Here is a 19290-nt window from a genome sequence, read left to right as displayed (position 1 = left end):
TTGTTTGATCATACGCCTCCAGGCTTATGCCTGTGTTTCTTTTTATATATTAAAATAAATTGTTTTAATTTTAACTAGAAACCTCAGTGTAAGTTTTAAGGATGTGACTGACTAATGAAGCATGCCAATTAAATCTAATTTACATATACACACAAGGTTAATTGGAAAACAGTTTCTCCCTCACAACCTAAAAAAAAATTCACCTCGTTATGAAATGTACAGAGTTAATTGGCATTGTCGGGGAATGCAAGCTGAGAACAAGTTACTGAGCCAGAGAGAACAAATTTAACATCAGTGGAGATACAGTCATTAACCCAGGGCCCCTCAGCGACTGCCATCTCAGCTTGGCGTGTGTGCACGTTAATTCAGCTCCTTGACGCAGCTCTCCTGAAATTATGAAAATACCGCTGTGGAATTGCAAATATTTTGCAACCAGGTCACGACACTAGTTCTTCCTCAATGTACACATTTCAAGCATTACAGGTACTATTCTTTTTTTGATGGTTTTGTTTATTTATTTTATTAAAAGCCCTGAGCCCTTTGCACACCAGAGCTGACTTAAGACTCCTTTTTCAAAAACTGACTCCATCTTGCTGTATCCGCTACACCAAACATCCCGTCAGTTGTCAGGAAATTATCTAGGATTTTTTATAAGCTTCACAATTGAGGGAATTTTCATTGCTGCACGATATCTCCCTTTAACAGCCGCGCAGGGTGGCCTACTTATTGCATAATAGTCTATTCTTTAACCTGTGCTTTTGCCATTGTGAGTCAGTGGGTTATCCGTTATGCACAGAATGCGGTGATGGGTTCATTCAGGTTTTATCTTTGGATCTGGCAGCTTTGAAAATGTAGGGATCCTCAAAAACCAAGGCTGGTGTGTGGGGACTCCCCTTCAGAGCCTAAACTTCTCACAACCCTTAAATATTGCATGCTGCATTGTAATCTTACAATGCTGAGGGAGATTATTCGCCCCGTCACGTTAGCGCCAGCTCTGTGAAAGAACTATCCATTTATTCCCATTCCCCTTTTCCCATCATGAGCAAGGGATGCCATCTGGCGACATCATTTCATCCAGGAGAAATTGTCATCACCGACAAACGTCAATGGTACTTGTTGCTGGTGATGCCTCAGGCAAGCTGAGCCCTGAGTTGGCGTGCACAGGCCAGCAATGCGTTTATTTTTTATCATTGCTGGTCTGTAGTGGATTTCCGGTGATACTGGGGAAGGTCTGTGGTCAAAACTGTAAAGTCACCAACACACTGCACTTGCACAAATCTTGCACATGGGCTGTCCTAAGGTTGCTGCGGTTCTGTTAAACCGGCCTGCTGTACAAACCGGGGGACTGTAGAACACTGATACTCACTCCATGTAGCGGAACGGTTCCCAGTTCATTTCAGTCATTTGCATGGGGTCTGGGGCGGGGTGGGGTGTGGGGGTGGGGGTGGAGGGTAAGAATCAGAGAGGAAATTGGAGTAAGGAACAAAAATGTGTGACTTGTTGTTTTGAAAAAATCTCCCCCCATAGATTTTCCTGTTACCAGTAAAGACATACAGAGGTATATTTTTCTCCATTCAGTATGAATATAAAGCAGAGAGACTATAGGGCATGGCCCAGGGTGTATACTGCTTGGCGCCATGGTAACAATATCTCATGCAGCTTGTCAGGAGCAACGCCACGACGCACAAAGACGTTCCCACGTGTTGCTCCTTCAATAAACCTTCTAGCAAATTTTGACATGGAAAAGAAACATTTTTTTTTCACTATACAATCTACAAAGCACTGAATATCAATTTGTAACGTGGCCATGTAAGATTCCTCTTACTCGCTATTTTAATGCAGTCACTTTTTAAAAGAATCGCTTGTATATTCAGAACATCTCAAAGTGTTTCACATAATGAATTACTTCAAAGTGTAGACACTGTTGTTATGTAGGCAAATAGAACAGCCAAGTAGCATGCTGAAACGTCCTATAAACAGCAATAAGGTAAATGATCAGTTAATCTGTATTATTGTGGTGTTGGGAAAGGACAATGAGAGGACACCCCCATGATTCTTCACGTACTATCATAGCTTTAAAGTCCATCTGAAGAGACAATTTTTCTTATTACTCATTCTCAGGATGTGGGCGTCGGGAGCAAGGCCGGCATTTATTGTCCATCCCTAGTTGCCCTTATACAACTTCAGGGGGCAGTTAAGAGTCAACTACGTTGATGTGGGCCTGGAGTCACGTGTAGGCCAGGCCGGGTTATGACGGCAGGTTTCTTTCCCTAAAGGGCATTAGTGAACCAGTTGGGTTTTTACAACAATCTGACAGCTTCATGGTCACTTTTACTGATACCAACTTTTTATTTCCAGATTTTCAAAACTGAATTCAAATTCTCAAACTGCCATTGTGGGATTTGAACTCACGTTCTCTGGATTATTAGTCCAGGACACTGGATTACTAGTCCAGTAACATATGTTTAGTATGGAAACAGGCTAATGTGGTGCCCATTTTTAAAAAGGATGATAAACAGATACAGGCAACAACAGATCCATTAGTCTTACTTCCATTCCATGTGAAATAATGGAATTGATTATGTGGATTAAACTTGAGGATCATCTGTACAACAATAACCCAGTTAACAGCAGTCAGCATGGATTCGAAAGGGGAGATCTTGCCTGACGAACCTCTACGACTTCTTTGAGGGAGTGACAACCCAAGTAGACTGTGGTTAGCCCCATGATGTGGTGTACCTCAATTTCCAAAAGGCTTTTGACAAAGTTCCACATGAAAGGCTATTAGTTAAACTCAAAGTTGTGGAAATTCAGGGTAAACCCAGGGAATGGATAAGAAACTGATCGAAGGTTAGGAAACAATGAGCACACTGGGGTTGGAGGAGTTACGCTGGGGTTGCTCACACTTACAGAAACCCATTTTCAGCCCTATGAATTGCAACTTCGTAAGGTTAGCCTCCCAGTGTCCAAGATGGGAGCTCGAGGCTCAGAATCAGCTTGATAACGTTGCATGCATTCTCATTGAAAGGGCTCCAGGCTGGGAGTGCTGCCTCACAAAATTGGGCATCCATGAGGCACTGTGAGCCATCAGCAGCAGCAGAATTGTATTCCAGCACAATCTGTAACCTCATGGCCCGCCATATTCCTCACTCTACCATTACCAACAAGCCAGGGGATTAACCCTGGTTCAATGACGAGTGTAGAAGAGCATGCCAGGAGCAGCACCAGGCGTACCGAAAAATGAGGTGCCAACCTGGTGAAGCTACAACACAGGACTACATGCATGCTAAACAGTGGAAGCAACATGCTATAGACAGAGCTAAGCGATTCCACAACCAACGGATCAGATCAAAGCTCTGCAGTCCTGCCACATCCAGTCGTGAATGGTGATGAACAATTAAACAACTAAAGGGAGGAGGAGGCTCTGTAAACAACCCCATCCTCAATGATGGCAGAGTCCAGCATGTGAGTGCAAAAGACAAGGCTGAAGCGTTTGCAACCATCTTCAGCCAGAAGTGCCGAGTGGACGATTCATCTCGGCCTCCCCCCGATATCCCCACCATCACAGAAGCCAGTCTTCAGCCAATTCGATTCACTCCACGTGATATCAAGAAACGGCTGAGTGCACTGGATACAGCAAAGGCTATAGACCCCGACAACATCCCGGCTGTAGTGTTGAAGACTTGTGCTCCAGAACGAGCTGCGCCTCTAGCCAAGTTGTTCCAGTACAGCTACAACACTGGCATCTACCCAACAATGTGGAAAATTGCCCAGGTATGCCCTGTCCACAAAAAGCAGGGCAAATCCAATCCGGCCAATTACCGCCCCATCAGTCTACTCTCAATCATCAGCAAAGTGATGGAAGGTGTCGTCGACAGTGCTATCAAGCGGCACTTACTCACCAATAACCTGCTCACCGATGCTTAGTTTGGGTTCCGCCAGGACCACTCGGCTCCAGACCTCATTACAGCCTTGGTCCAAACAGGACAAAAGAGCTGAATTCCAGAGGTGAGGTGAAAGTGACTGCCCTTGACATCAAGGCAGCATTTGACCGAGTGTGGCATCAAGGAGCCCTAGTAAAATTGAAGTCAATGGGAATCAGGGGGAAAACTCTCGAGTGGCTGGAGTCATACCAAGCACAAAGGAAGATGATAGTGGTTGTTGGAGGCCAATCATCTCAGCCCCAGGACATTGCTGCAGGAGTTCCTCAGGGCAGTGTCCTCGGCCCAACCATCTTCAGATGCTTCATCAATGACCTTCCCTCCATCATAAGGTCAGAAATGGGGATGTTCGCTGATGATTGCACGGTGTTCAGTTCCATTCGCAACCCCTCAAATAATGAAGTAGTCCGAGCCCGCATGCAGCAAGACCTGGACAACATCCAGGCTTGGGCTTATAAGTGGCAAGTAACATTCGCGCCAGATAAGTGCCAGGCAATGACCATCTCCAACAAGAGAGTGTCTAACCACCACCCCTTGATATTCAACGGCATTATCATCACCGAATCCCCCACCGTCAACATCCTGGGGGTCACCATTGACCAGAAACTTAACTGGACCAGCCATATAAATACTGTGGCTACAAGAGCAGGTCAGAGGCTGGGTATTCTGCGGCAAGTGACTCACCTCCTGACTCCCAAAGCCTTTCCACCATCTACAAGGCACAAGTCAGGAGTGTGATGGAATACTCTCCACTTGCCTGGATGAGTGCAGCTCCAACAACACTCAAGAAGCTCGACACAATCCAGGACAAAGCAGCCCGCTTGATTGGCACCCCTTCCACCACCCTAAACATTCACTCCCTTCACCACCGGCGCACAGATGCTGCAGTGTGTACCATCCACAGGATGCACTGCAGCAACTCGCCAAGGCTTCTTCGACAGCACCTCCCAAACCCGCGACCTCTACCACCTAGAAGGACAAGAGCAGCAGGTACATGGGAACAACACCACCTGCACGTTCCCCTCCAAGTCACACACCATCCCGACTTGGAAATATATCGCCGTTCCTTCATCGTCGCTGGGTCAAAATCCAGGAACTCCCTATCTAACAGCACTGTGGGAGAACCTTCACCACACAGACTGCAGCGGTTCAAGAAGGCGGCTCACCACCACCTTCTCAAGAGCAATTAGGGATGGGCAATAAATGCCGGCCTCGTCAGCGACGCCCACATCCCATGAACGAATAAAAAAAAAATGACCCCTCTGCTCATTATGTTACAACCATGGTTCATGATGCCTCTCCACAAACCACACACCAGCCCAAAGTGTGGTACCATGAGATCCATGCTCAAACCAGGGTGTTGACTGAACAGGTCGTTAGTGTGTTCAAGTCTGCCCTGAGAAAGTTGCAAAGGGCATGCTGCATGCTGCACAATATTGTCATAGATAGAGGCACCAGCATTAAATTCAGCAATGGTTAGCAGGAACCACTGCCCAAGGAGGACAAGAAGGGACAACAACGTCTGTCCCCTGAAGGAGGACCAAGGGAATGGATGAGATGAATTTACCAAGTATTTATACACTACTGAGCTCTTTCCTAAATCTTTGGGTCTTAATCTGTCTCTACATGTTGTGGTTCCTGAGGGGGGGAGCGGTGTATGAAGGGCTGGTGGTTCTGAAAGACTCCTACTTACTACTGAGGAAACAAAATGCTCTCTGCCTCCCAGGTTCAAGCAACCCTGAAGGTTGCTGAGATGTCGCCCTACATCTAGGGGGTCAGAGATGTGCTCCATTGACACTTGTACTGGGCCTGGTGTTGGTACAGGCCTGCCTCCAGCAAGAAAGCCAAACAGCAAACCTCGCACACTATCTCACATTATACTCCAGAGGGCATGTCCACACAACATGCACTGGTTATTAGAACACAGAATGAGGCATCTGTATGAGATGCTACAGTCCCTCTGGTAGGGTAGTTTGCAGTCTTGCTGCTAATGAGAGAAGTTAATATGAAAGCCAGCAGTCACATCTTCCTAATGAGTCTAAGCGATCCTTCATAGCTTCCTGTATTTTGTCATCCAAAGCTCCCCCAGAGCTACAGTGTGAGCATCGATGTGAGATGTACACTCTGCTTATGGTCTTACTGAGGCTACTGCAGCATATGCCACACCGGCTGCCACTTGCTGCACATCAGACCCTCAGGCCAAAGTAGTCTTCATTGATTGCCTTACCCATGTCGTTCAGGCTGCTCGAGTTCTGGACTCTCTCAGTGCATCCAGACTTTGCCACACACAGCTTTCCACTTAGTAAAATGAAGTAAACATACCACGTACATGGCCCAGCACATCTGCTCAAAGGGATCGCCTGAGGACTACTTCCTTAGAGATGCCTGGAAAGGATTTAGAGGTGCTGAGCCTCTCCTCCTGCTACTATTCCTCCTGCCCCTGGGAGGCTTTGGGCTCCCAATACAGAGCTTCACACGGCAGGAGTACGTATTGGAAATATGGGAGCAAAGATCAGTGTGCGCAATTCATGGCCTGCATGATTTCCCATCCATGAAATCATGTGGGCTGCGAATCAGCCGATCTCCAGGCCTGACTTCCGATACGTGCTACCATTAAATGAAGCTCTGCACTGAGAACACCGCATTCCAAAATACACTTCACAGTTAAATTTTCTGCCTGGACGCATTTATATTAGCCACAGATGTGCTGTACTCAGCTTGTGGCACATATGTAGTAGCTATGCACATGACTCTAAGGTGTTCTGGGCCCCCCACCTTGGGAAATCTATTCATGGTCAATAAAATCAACCAGGTTGGCCTCCCATGGAAGCATGGTCTTCTTGCAGAAACTTTCTCCTCCGATGCCATTTCTGTTCTGACATTCTAAGAAAAATGTTGATTTTTAACCAATGGTATTGATATCGCAGAGTAAAGATGTCACTGTTTATCTGCGTAGGTGAATCAGAGTAGTACTTTTGAATATCTTACTGTGTCAATTGATACTTAGTACAATTCATTCACAGCATTTTCAACCACAAATGGCACTCAATATATCTACTTCTTCCCCACATCTTGGCTCTTTCTTTGTTCCTAGAGAATCATCTGCCTTGATTGAACAATCCTTGCTTTCCAAACAAACATGAAATTACGTGAACCGTCAGGCTGAGTTTTCCCTATATATGAGCATCTGTACTATTTATAAACTATTAACACATTAATCTCAGCTGTCACACCATGTTTAGCTCGTATCAGAATGCGTACATTACAAGCAGCCCGCCATAGATGGGCCCACAATCCGTATCCGTTGTTAGACCTTCCGCTAAATATTAGGGTTTCCGCAAGTTGTAGAACTTCTTCCTGAGGTCCTGGGCATCATGGATACAACGTTCACCCCTGTTGGCAATTTTATGACTGGTCGTGGTGATGTTGACTCCCACTGACCCAAAAAGGATCTCTCTCTACTCATGCACTGCATCCACAAGCTCAGCCAGAGCCCCTCATGAAATGAGCTTTCGGAGTTGTGACTAATACACAGTAATTCCGGAATTGTGTTCTGTGCAGTTGAGTTAATGTTGGCAGCTGCTGCCTACACCAGTGAAATGGCTGTTAAACCACTAGAGAAATGTGACAGTGTCATTAGAAGAGGTAAATTAGGATTGGCCAGATTTCTAGTGTTAACAGTAATGCTAGAGTGATGAAATATTGCTCCCAGAGAAAGGCACATTGGATTTCACAGGGAGGAACTTTAATGTTAATAGACAGGGAAAAAAGAGCAGGGAGCATGTCTCTCTGTAAAATCTATTTTCTCTCTCTAAGCTCTATCTAAACACTCTTTCCTGGCTCCTTTACACTACAAGATTGTCCCTGATGGCATTAGCAGTGTCAGAGAGTAACCAAAATGTAAATGACCCAAGGGTTTTGTTGTTGAAGGCACCAAAACCCTCTTCTAATGTGGTTTCACAGGGTACTACTGACTGGAAGTACTGTTGGCAGCATTTATAAACTAGTGCTGACGGTGGCACATGGGTTGGGTGATGGGTCTGCCATCTTGCGCCCGGCCGTAGGCATGTGGTTTCCACATTGTTGGCTTCTACAGACCTACCCAACGAAAATGGCAAAGTTGCAAATGTGACTTTGCACTAACGTTACTTTCACAACTTTGGAGAAGCTGTACAAATCTCACTTCTGCCCTGTTTTCTCTTTGTTGCTGAAATGGAATGAATTGGCATCGTAGCAGTAACCGCTTTCATTGTGGGTACCCCGCTAATATACAAAGGCCACTGAGGCCTCTTTCAGCTGCTGTTATACCAATTCCGCCATTATTGCTGGGATGAAATGGCTTGAAGCCAGGCCTACTGCAGAATCTGCCCTTGTGCCTCAGGATTATGCCTGCCCCTCACACCTATTTCAACTGTACTGGTATTAGAGCAATTTCTGACATTCCTGTCCAGCAAGTGAACACTAAGGATGGAAAAGTATCCCTGCATTCATCACAATAATGAAAAGCTTCTATTAAAATTGTCAGGCTGATTGGCACAATCTTCATGTGAAGTGTCAAGAAGAAGCATTCTCCAGTAGCAGAGAGGAAAGTAGACCTTCTGAGAACAGGTTTACATCACTTGTGAGTTCCCATTAGTTCAGTTTCAATCTCCACCCTGGTGTATTCTTTTCTAAGATAACAAACGTAGTTATGCGTTGAAAGGTGATCAAATAACCTGCTAGTAATCACGGTCTAGGCTTGCAGATGGCCACTTAGGTGAGGTGGTGGTAATTGTGGTACTGTACCCCTGCTTGAGTCAGCACCTTCCGGAGTGCAGGGAGGAAACTTCCCACAGCAACTGTTGTGTCCCCGTTCTGGAGTCCCGGTGAGTCTCTTGTGGGAGTGCGGGTGGGTGACCGTACCTACAGGCCGGAAGATGACCCATCGAGAGTCCACCTGGGCATTTTCTGTCAGTCCATGATGGGAAGGGCCTGACCTCCACTCACTGCCTCTCCAGAGAGATATGGGGCACGATTTTAAAAGCAAAGTGAGGGTATGTTGGCGGCGGGGAGGGGCAAAGAAAATCGGAATTTTTTGGAGCGGGCAGGAATCCCGGCTCCAACACGCCGAAGAACGTGCACGACCCAGAGTCATCTGGGCGCGCGCTGTTCCGGAACACGGAAGTCCCGCTGGCAATTAAAGCCGGTGGGACAATATTTAAAGCGGTAAATCAAGTACTTAAAGTACTTGAAATGTCCATAAATCCAATTAAGAATGAAGGCAAATGATTTTAACGCTGCCTCTACGTGTTTCCCGCGCTGAGTGAAACACGCCATGGGAAAGGAGTCGTGTTTCAACCCATTTAAATCCCTGTTTCACAGGTAAAAGGTGAGTTATTGCAGCAGGGCACTCATTTCTCTCAGACAAACTTTTGGCTGGGAGATCTTTGTGTTTAGACTGTAAATTCTTGGTTTCCACTCAGAATTGTTCTGTTTACACGTATTTACCAAATTTTCAGACCCCTCAAACTGACACCATCAGGATGGTGGGGGGGGGGGGGGAGGGGCGCGATGGCTTCATTCACCACTACATCCGAGGACGAGGAACATCACCATCCTCGCCAGGCACGGCATGCACTTCTGCCACTTGTAGCTCTACAACACAGTGCTGCGCCACAGGCACCTGCACAAGATCACAGAGGGGAACAACAGAGGGAGTGATGTCGCAGGAGGCACCACCCTCATCAGAGGGTCTACAGACTGAGGCTGAGCTTCCTGGACCTCTCTGAGAAGCAGTGCCTACAAAGGCTGAGAGTGAGACGCCAGGTGGTCGCAGATATCTGCAGCCTTCTTCATGCTGAGCTGCTCCCAGCTGGGCCTGGTGGCATCTTATCACCCGTCACAGTTAAAGTGACCACTGCCCTCAACATCTTCGCCTCCGGATCATTCCAGGGTGCCACCGGTGACATTGTTGGGGTCTCTCAGTCGTCTGCCCGCTAGTGCATTAGGCAGGTCACCGACAGCTTGTTTCACAGGGCCTCGCAATACCTCAACTTTCCCATGGACGACCTCAGCCAGATGGAGAGGGCAGTGGGTTTCCACTCTGTGGCTGGCTTCCCATGGGTACAGGGTGCAATCGATTGCATGCATACAGCAATCCAAGCACCTCCACACAAGCCAGGACTGTTCAATCACAGAAAGGGATATCACTCAATCAACACTCAGCTCGTTTGTGACCACCACAAAAGATTTCTTCACATCTGTGCAAGATTCCCTGGCAGCTGCCACGATTCATTCATCCTCAGGGAATCCAACATCCCGGGCCTCTTCCACGCACCAAACAGCCTTAAGGGCTGGCTCCTCGGGGACAAGGGATACCCCCTGGACACGTGGCTCATGACACCTCTGAGGAACCCCATCAGCGAGCAACAGCATTGACACAACGACAGCCCCATCGCCACCAGGTCTATAATTGAACATGTGATAGGGCTGCTCAAGATGCGAATTCGGTGCCTTGATCATTCTGGGGGAACGCTTCAATACACACCAGCGAGAGTGGGTCACATTATAGTAGTGTGTTGTGTCCTGCACAAAATGGCGCAACAGAGAGGGGTACTGGTTGAGGAGGCCCCATCCCCTCATCCAGCATCCACCTCTGCCATGAACCTTGAGGAGAAGCAGGAGGAGGAGGAGGAGGAGGACAAACCCATGGGCAGAGCAGTGGCTCACCTGGCTGTTCATGAGACCAGGGAGTCACTAATATGTGACCGCTTCTCATAAGGAGATCACAAAGTGAGAATAGTCCAGTTCTCAGACCGCCTGGAAAGACCAGTGCCAACACCACCCTCCCTCCCCCCCAACCCCGCACAAAACAGTCCTGCAACTACACATACACCCACTGTAAAGTCACCCACTGCGTGGCATCAAGTCTCGCTGTTCATGATGAAGCACATGAAAGGGCGCTATCACGAAAGCCAGTCATGAATGGGCAAGATGTGGCAGTAGTGGTGAGAATGATAACATTTAATGTGACTTTATCAAAAAACAAATATAAATCAAAAACATGACAGTCTGTCAGTCATCCATGATCACAAAACATTAGCCTTTCTCTTCCTACTACTTCTGCGTCCCCTGTGGCTGCAGCAGAGGTAGTGGCACATTGCTCATGTCCATGCCCTGACTGCTTAGATGCTTTGGGCCTACGCCTTCTGGGTTTTGGAACCCGTAAGGGCCCCACCAAAGATTACTCCAACTGCACCTGTGCAAGGGCAGACTCGGCCATCTGGAGAGGAGGCAGCATTGCGGGTACAGGTTGAGGGGGGACAATGGGTGAGACGTGGGAACACTTTGAGTGGCATCTGCACTTCCATGTCTCCTTTCGCCATCATCCCTCTCCTGGACCAGGTCCACATCACTCCTACCATTCTGCTGGAGAACAGCATGGAGGACATGTGTGATGCCCAGTTGTAAAGTTTCTGTCTGCCTGTTTAAAGCAGCAGAATGTTGTTCCCCCTGAGTCCGAACGGCCGTTGTCAGGGCCTGAATGGACTCATTTGAGAGCCGTGCTTGAAGCTCAATGGAGGCTAGCCTTCTCTCCATCGTAGACATTCCCGCCCTTACCTGCGACACTATCTCAGAGATTCCCTCACGTACCTGTGCCACCATTCCACTAATGCAGGAGTTCGACTCCTCCATCCTCTGTGCTATTGTGGAGAGTGTGCGTGGCATCTGTTCCAGTACCTCGCAAATGTGCTGCTGTCCCTCGATCATTCTCCTTTTAAAGGATGGCCCCCGGGGTTCAGCATCTGTGTCCAGCTGGGCAGAGCCTGGAGAGGAGTGCGCCCACCAACACGGACTCTTCACAGCTGCCCCTGGCACTAGTGTCTGCTCGTACTCACCTGTGTGTGGTGACTCATCAGGTGCCAACCCAACTAACTGACTACTAGGACCCACTGAGGTGTGAGTATCTGTGCTGGTGGATGGTTCACTAAGATGTGACGGTTCGAGCTCAGAGGCCTGGAGCTCCTTTGAGGAATCACCCTCTGCTGTCACTGCAGCCGTTGAAGGGCCTGTAAGAGAACAGAAGGCAATATTAAGCATCATCACAGATGTGTCATGTTGTGATGAGCATACTGAGGTGTTCAACATGCCAATCATTGTTAACATCAATTCATATTGTGTGTGATGAATGTTAAAGTTGTATCACCAGACGTTTGTGGGATGCCAGTCTCGGCGTCCCTGACGGACAGGCACTCGAGGGTGCGGTTGATCTCCAGGCCTTCTCCTCTGCATCTGTGAGGACCACTATTTGTTGTGGGCCCCCCTCCAGTCCTTGCCCTCTCGCGTCCATTTTGCGCTCTCTTCTAGAAAGGGAGAAAGTACAGACGTGTGAGTGAGTGATGGTGAAGTGGTCAGCCGACGAATGCATTGCTTTGTGTGAGGCTGACCGTGAAAGAGGTGCATCAGAGGGTGAGTATGAGACAGGGACATCACATTGGATCAGGATTGGGGTGAGTGGTAATGGTGGAGTCACAAATGGGGAGGTGAGGAAGTGCTCAGGAAGTGAAGGTAAGTTGAGGATGAGCCTTAAGTGGGTGTGAGGAGTGATGAGATGGAGTAATCTTGGCCGTGCAGAATGATGTTGGGGGTGAGGGGGGTGATGGGCGACACGGAATGCAGGAGAATCAGTCAGTGTACTCACTTTTGCTGACCTAGTTAGGTCATTGAAACGCTTCCTGCACTGGACCCAAGCGGGGGATATTTTGCTCCTGCTCGTGACCTCCTCTGCCACCTCAGGCCAGGCCTTCTTAGTGGCAAAGGCAGGGCGCTTCCTCCTGTCGGCCGGGTAAAATAGTTCCCTCCTCCTCCTCATCCCAGTCTGAAGCACCTCAAGAGAGGCAACGCTGAATCTTGGAGCTGCCTTTCCCCTGTGCTGCTCCATTGGGTCTCTTTGCTTCAGCAAAATCTATTGGAGCAATGGCACTTTAAATGTAGACGCTCCAGCTGACAGCCTGTCATGCGGGTGCGCAGTCCGTCCGCAGCGCAGCTTTCGGACGCCAAACCCGGAAACAGGGTTAATGGCCGCAAATTAAGCTGCGATCACGTGGGGAACGGTAAGCTTTTATTATTCGGGTTACCCGCGCGCCCGTTCACCCCCTCCGCCACCCTTTTAAAATCGTGGCCACGTGGTGAGATCCAGATCTCAGTGTCCAGCATCAAACCCGCTGCCCCTCCTCTCCGTGACGGTGAGCCAGCGCCAACCGGAGCAGCTAATTCCTTATCATATTAATGGTATGAGTAACATCACATTAGTAAGGCGACCAAAAAGTTTGGCTGATTACAAATCCACAAAGGGATTGTGTCTGTATCAGTGTCACAACAAATTACCGTCGCCCGGCAAGGAAGCCATTAGTATGATGAGTCTAACTCACACACCACATATTAATGGAGGTCAGTACAGGGCGGCAGTAATTGGACGTGACACACATTACCCTCTCTTTACCTTTTATTTCTCCTATACAATTATAAAACCTGGATTCTGATGTTGTTTCAGTTATTCTGATCTGGCTACAAATTGTTTTTGCTTTAATGAAGGAACTGGCTAGTAAAGACAAGATTATACTGCTGGGCAGGATGAATGTTCCTTGTCCAGTTTCCTCCCCTCCACGATTACTGTGGCTGAGGTACGGGCTCCCCTCCAATACCTCGTCCAAGTAATCATCCTTCATCTGTCAGCCTGGACAAGCGAGTATCATCCTGAAATATTACCATGCTGGGTGTTGTGGATCTGATGACCACTCTGGAAGATCAGGAACAGGACCCATGGCTGATTTTTCTGCACCCAGGCCCAGGACGCTGAGACCAACTGAACTGCTGTCCCGAGTGAGATGAGCATAACTGAGCACAGACTGAGATTTGAACCTGGGACCTTATACAGCGTGCTGCCTTTACCCATTAACCTAAGGGGTTAGCTTAGATTTTTGTCTGTTCTGTGAGGTGCAGTGCTGTGAATATTTTGCTGGGGGTCGGGGGCAATGACCAATGATATTGGATTTGAATGTTCCAAGCTTATTTTTTATGTGATGCTACAAGGGAAATGTTCAACCTTCTTCACTGGGGTAAATTCAAACCATGGACCCTAGATGTGAAGATACTGTCCTGACTGATTCCACATCCAAGTCTCTTAACAGGGAGGATGAGGTCCATATCCTGTCTGTCTGGGCTGGATCCTAAATATAAACAAGATGATATTCTAAACCACCAGGTGAGAGTCAGCCAGAACCAGAAAGGCAGTTTCAGAAATTGGCACATTTACAGCGCAAACAGTAGTAGAGAGGTAGAGGAGGGGGAGTATAGGTTGTTTGGGATATTTGAGCGGAGAGGGACTGAATCGATTCTGTGACTTGTTTGGGCTCAACGACATTCGGGTAAATTCATCTTTTTTCGTTGCTAGGTGTCAGCTGCTGCTCTGTTTGAGAACACTGGCCCTTTGACCTCTGGGACCTGGGCTAAGAAACTGCCTTTGGCCACTGTAATCTGTGTTCAAATTGAGTCCAAACAAATCACAGGATAGATTCAGTCCATCTCAGCTCAAATATCCCAAACAATCTCCAGTTTCCTGATTGCTTTCCTGTTGGAAAGTGCAGATGTGCAGATGTGAGGTGAGGATCAGATCAGGCTTGGTGGTGAGGCTCCCCACGGTCGAATATGTTGCTATACGCCCTACTAAGGCCCAAAAATGACGACTGGTAAACGCGCGCGCCCTTCAGGCCAGAAGTGCGCCGACCGCCATATTGAGCAAGGCGTTAGGCCCTTGCATGTGCAAATAATGGGCCAAAGGTTGAATTTCAGCAGTTTCACTACAAGCGACTCTTAGAAGCAGCAGTGTAGCTAGTTACATCTCTAAAACTTGGTAGGGTAAAGAAAAACTTACTCTCCATCGAATAGTGCCATTAGATCTTCAACACCCATCTGAAGAGACAGAATCTTGGTTTATTGTTTCACCCAAAGTACAGCACCTCCAGGAATGCAAGCATTCCTTCAGTACTGGAACGGCAGCACAGATTAGATGCTTAAATTGTGGAGTGGGGCTTGAAACCATAACCCTCTGACTCAGAGCCAAGTTGACACATCCAGTTGGTGGTGAGAAAGAGGTCAAAGTTGATGGCCACCAATGTGGGCAAATGATTTGACGTTGTCTGTAAAGTGGCAAGTCCGTAAATTTAAACCAATTTTGCAAAATTGCAATACTTGGGCAGCAAATCACATTTGCAGTGAGACCTACTGCCACAAGAACTGTAATTATGCATAGAAAATTCTCGAGACAGTGAAAAAATCCGTTTCTGAGCGATAGCAAATTGCACTCTTGCAATAAGCCACTTCCCCCTGCAATAGTCTCACTGACATTCCTTGCTGAAATGTACTGGCTCTGCTGTAATATGGTAAAATGTATTGAAACCTCAAATGTTTTTATCCTCCAGCACCCCCTTCCTCAATCTCAGTCATCGCAGCAGATGCGCCGGCAGCTTTCAGTCGCTACGAGGCTCAGAACTTCACGCTGGTTTGCATCGTTTCCGGAGGGAAGCCAGCTCCCACGGTACGTTCGCAGCACGAGTGAGGGGGACTGCGATTTTATTGAGTTTTGATTTTCTCCCTTGCTGTCTGTGTCTGCCCCCTGCTACGCTTCGGTCCCTGGTGGAGAAGCCGGGGAAGGGGCTAATCCAATGACTCTACCATTGGCACTGTGGAGCCAGGCAGTGGGAGATATGTCCAAGAGTGGCTCTTAGGGCAGCAGGAATGGCAGTGCGGCCTGTGACTGCACCGCCGTTAAGGTAGTGCCTAGCCTATACTCTTTTCAATGTGGTAGACAAGATCTGAATCTCACTCAGATGGGAACTCCAAGAGCAGAGCCTCATCCGACTGCTTCATGGTGCAGTGCACATAAGCTTCTACTGTTGGGCTTTGCAATGCCTTCTCAAGCCTTTGAAGTGTTCCTGCCTCCTAACAAATGAATTGGCAGAAGCGTTCATTTAATGTTTTAATGACCATCTATATTTACAGGAACCATAACGAACGTGGTTGCACAAGCCCTAAAAATGATGTTTCAGTTCCCCTCACCCCCACCCCCCATCTCCTCCCCCCAAAAGGATGGGAGGCCTGACTGGAGGGAATTCCCTGTGTCTCCTACCTGTGGCAGTGCTAATGGTGAGTTGTTTTCCATCTACGGCAAGCCAGAAGGAAGGTAACGTGCTTTTGTCTGAAGTACCACACCTTGATTTCCCCTGTATTTTCAATGCCTCTATTTCTTGGGTTCCTCACTACCTTTGTGGTCTTTTGCAACTCTTGCATCTCCTCAATCCCTCCGACACCCACCATGATGGACGCAACAAACACAACGGCATTCTGCACAGGCAGAGACCAGATATATCCCTGCACATGCTTCCTTCTCTTCTTTCAACTCTTGCTGTGTACGTCACACGGATTTCCCATTTTAGATGGCAGGCAAAGACTGCTGCAGCACAGAAAGAGTTAAAAAAAAAGACAAATACAATGGTCTGATGACTGTCTAGATTGTGCCAATCCAGAATTTCTGGATTGAGAAGGCTCTGAGGATGTGGTAAGAAGGTGGGTCAGTTGGATTGATCCATCGAAAGGGAACAGCTCATTGGGCAGAATGTCCATTTTCTGTTCCTAAAATGTCTTTGTGTTCTATCCTGCCCATTTGTTTCCTGAAGATTTTGCCATTTCTTTGTGTTCCCGGTAGGTTTATTTCAAGCGAGATGGTGAGCTGGTTGAAGTTCTCCACGTGTCTCAGACATCTCCAGATGCAGACATGAAAAGAAGTCGAGTCCCTCAGCATCTTATCAGCCGGGATATGGATGACACTAAGCTGCAGAAATCTTTGTCCTTGTTGGATTTTGACGGCGGAGGCAGGCTCTTCACAGAGAGACCCTCCCCGAGCATCACTGATAGCGTCGTTTCAGCTACCACTGAAGCAGAGAGAATTCCAGAGACAGTCATCAGCCGGGAGTTCCCGAGATGGGTTTATCCCAGCGATCCAGAGTACCTGTTCCGGCACACGCAGATTCCCGTCAGCGATGGGACCGTCGAAGTACGGGCCATGATCACCTGGACATTGAATCCTGACCTGGACAATAACGCCCTGTTCAGCTGTGAGGTGAAGCATCCAGCGCTGTCAATGCCAATGCAATCTGAGGTGATACTGGGTAAGTCTGAGAAATTATTAATTTAATGATAGAGGTTGCAGGACAATTCTATAGAACCACGTTGAAGGTAGGGTCTCTAGGGACCAGCGCCACCAATTATTTTGTAGGTTAAGGCAAAGCCCAGTGTAGTATAAGAAAGATTTGCAATTATATAGCACCTTTCACAACCTCAGGATGTCCCAAAGCGCTTTACAGCTAATGAAGTACTTTTGAAGTGTAGTCACTGTTGTAATGTAGGAAACACTGCAGCCAATTTGCGCACAGCAAACTCCCACAAACAGCAATTAAATAAATGACCAAATCATCTGTTTGAGGGATAAATGTTGGCCAGGACACAGGGAGAACTCTCCTGCTCTTCTTCAAATAGTGCTGTGGGATCATTTACATCCACAGGGTAGACAGGGCCTGGGTTTAACATTTCATCTGAAAGATGGCACCTTCAACAGTACAGTACTCCCTCGATACTGTATTGTGTGTTAGCCTAAATTACATGGTCATATCTCTAGAGTGGGACTTGAACTCACAGCCTTCTAACTCAGAGGCAAGAGTGCTATCACTGAGCCACAGCTACCACTGTCTGAGAGTTACAGACCAGAAGGTCCTAAGCATGATGTCTGGTCTGTACTGAACTCGTTCATATCAGCTGGAGCAGCAGTTAAGGTGCTACAGTTGGCCTCAGCATCATTGGGAGGGGAAAAATCAGCCAGAGTTTCTGGATCACTATCCAGTAATTTTTGTTTCAACATCAAACAATAACTTGCCGCGCATCCCTACCTCCAACAAAGAGGTCAGAGCCATTTTGAAGCCTGGGCCTCATTTAAAAGAACTGGGGGGCTGGGGAGGTGGGGGTTCAAACTGGCGTCCACGATGCAGCTCGCTTGATTCGGGCTGGTGCAATATCGGGAGGGTCAGAGGCCCAGGACAGCAGCAGCCCAGATTATTTTTGTGGGGAAGAACACTCCTGCTCCTCTGGGCCCCACAATATCAAACTTATCTTTTTGTGTCCTCTTTGGCAGTACCACCAGTAAAACTGGTCAGAGTGTACAGGCGCACACTCCGACTAGTTCTGTCCTAAAATGGCAATCAGGGTTCTGTGCACGTCATAGGACCCCAATTTACATATTAAAAGGGCCTAACATCTGAAACAGGCGGATGCTCCAGCCGCCCAGCGTTAGGCCCCTGTAAAAATGGTGGCCACCGGAACGTAGGCATTAATGGGGCGGTAAGTCCAGTGACCCCATTTTGAGGCCGTTACCGCCCTGTTAATACTGATTTCAGCGAGTTGAAATCGACCCCGATGACTTGGGCAAGGTCCCTTTGGTCTGCTGATTCCCTTGGAACCATATCAAAACACGGGTTACTGGGCGTGAAATTGGTCTCGGTCGATAGGGCAAAAGCAGCGATGGTGAATCGGGAGACTGTTTTATACTACGCCCGATTTTCTTTTCCATTGTAATCAGTTGAATAGAAAATCGGGCAGGATGTAAAACAAGCTGCCGATTTGTTTCCGCCTGTTTTGCACTACCGTCCAAAGCCAATTTCATGCCCAGTGTCTTTAGGAGAGGGCAGGACAATGATAAAAAAAAACTATTCCTGCACTGTGTCATAGAAGGAGGCCATTTGGCCCATTGTGCCTGAAAGAACTTGGTACCACTCCCCTCCTCTTACCTCTTAGCCTCCAAATGTTCCCTTTTTAAGTATCTAACCAATTCCCTTTTTAAAATTACTGTTGGGATGGCTGGGATAGGAATTAAAATGGTTTCTTGAATAATAGGCCTGGTGTTACCACATGTTGCATCAGGGCACCAACACATGTTAACATGGAATGGTGAGCAGGTGTTCGCAAACACAGTGCTCACACCGCTGGCTTCTGAATCTCAGCCGTACCACTGTGGGAAGGTGCCAGCTGGAGAATTAGGCATTTCCCACGGGGAGAGAGGGAAATTCAAAGGGAGAGTTGGCTTCAGGCCTCGTGCACTGCCTGTTGGCCAGTTTCAGAGAGACTTTGTCCAAGTTGTTGGAGCAGGTTGCACACATCCTATACCTTGCTGATAAGGTGACCACCCACTGTGAAGATGTGGCGGTTGGTGACATATTGCCGGCAACAAATCCCAACCTATCTATGCCCGACCCGTGATAGGTTC

At 47.8% G+C, this 19290-nt stretch overlaps 1 protein-coding gene across 1 annotated transcript in view; it reads left to right on the top strand.

Moving 5' to 3' along the window:
- Window positions 1–19290, top strand: part of igsf21a (immunoglobin superfamily, member 21a) — a 230240-nt gene that overhangs the window by 140758 nt on the left and 70192 nt on the right. Inside the window, exons 5-6 of the mRNA XM_067970602.1 lie at window positions 15401–15516; window positions 16684–17146. Coding sequence (XP_067826703.1) covers window positions 15401–15516; window positions 16684–17146 — 579 coding nt within the window. The remainder of the gene's footprint in view (window positions 1–15400; window positions 15517–16683; window positions 17147–19290) is intronic.

Source organism: Heptranchias perlo, chromosome 32 (assembly GCF_035084215.1).
Source record: "Heptranchias perlo isolate sHepPer1 chromosome 32, sHepPer1.hap1, whole genome shotgun sequence".
NCBI classification, from domain to species: domain Eukaryota; kingdom Metazoa; phylum Chordata; class Chondrichthyes; order Hexanchiformes; family Hexanchidae; genus Heptranchias; species Heptranchias perlo.
This window is presented reverse-complemented; position numbering and strand designations above follow the sequence as displayed.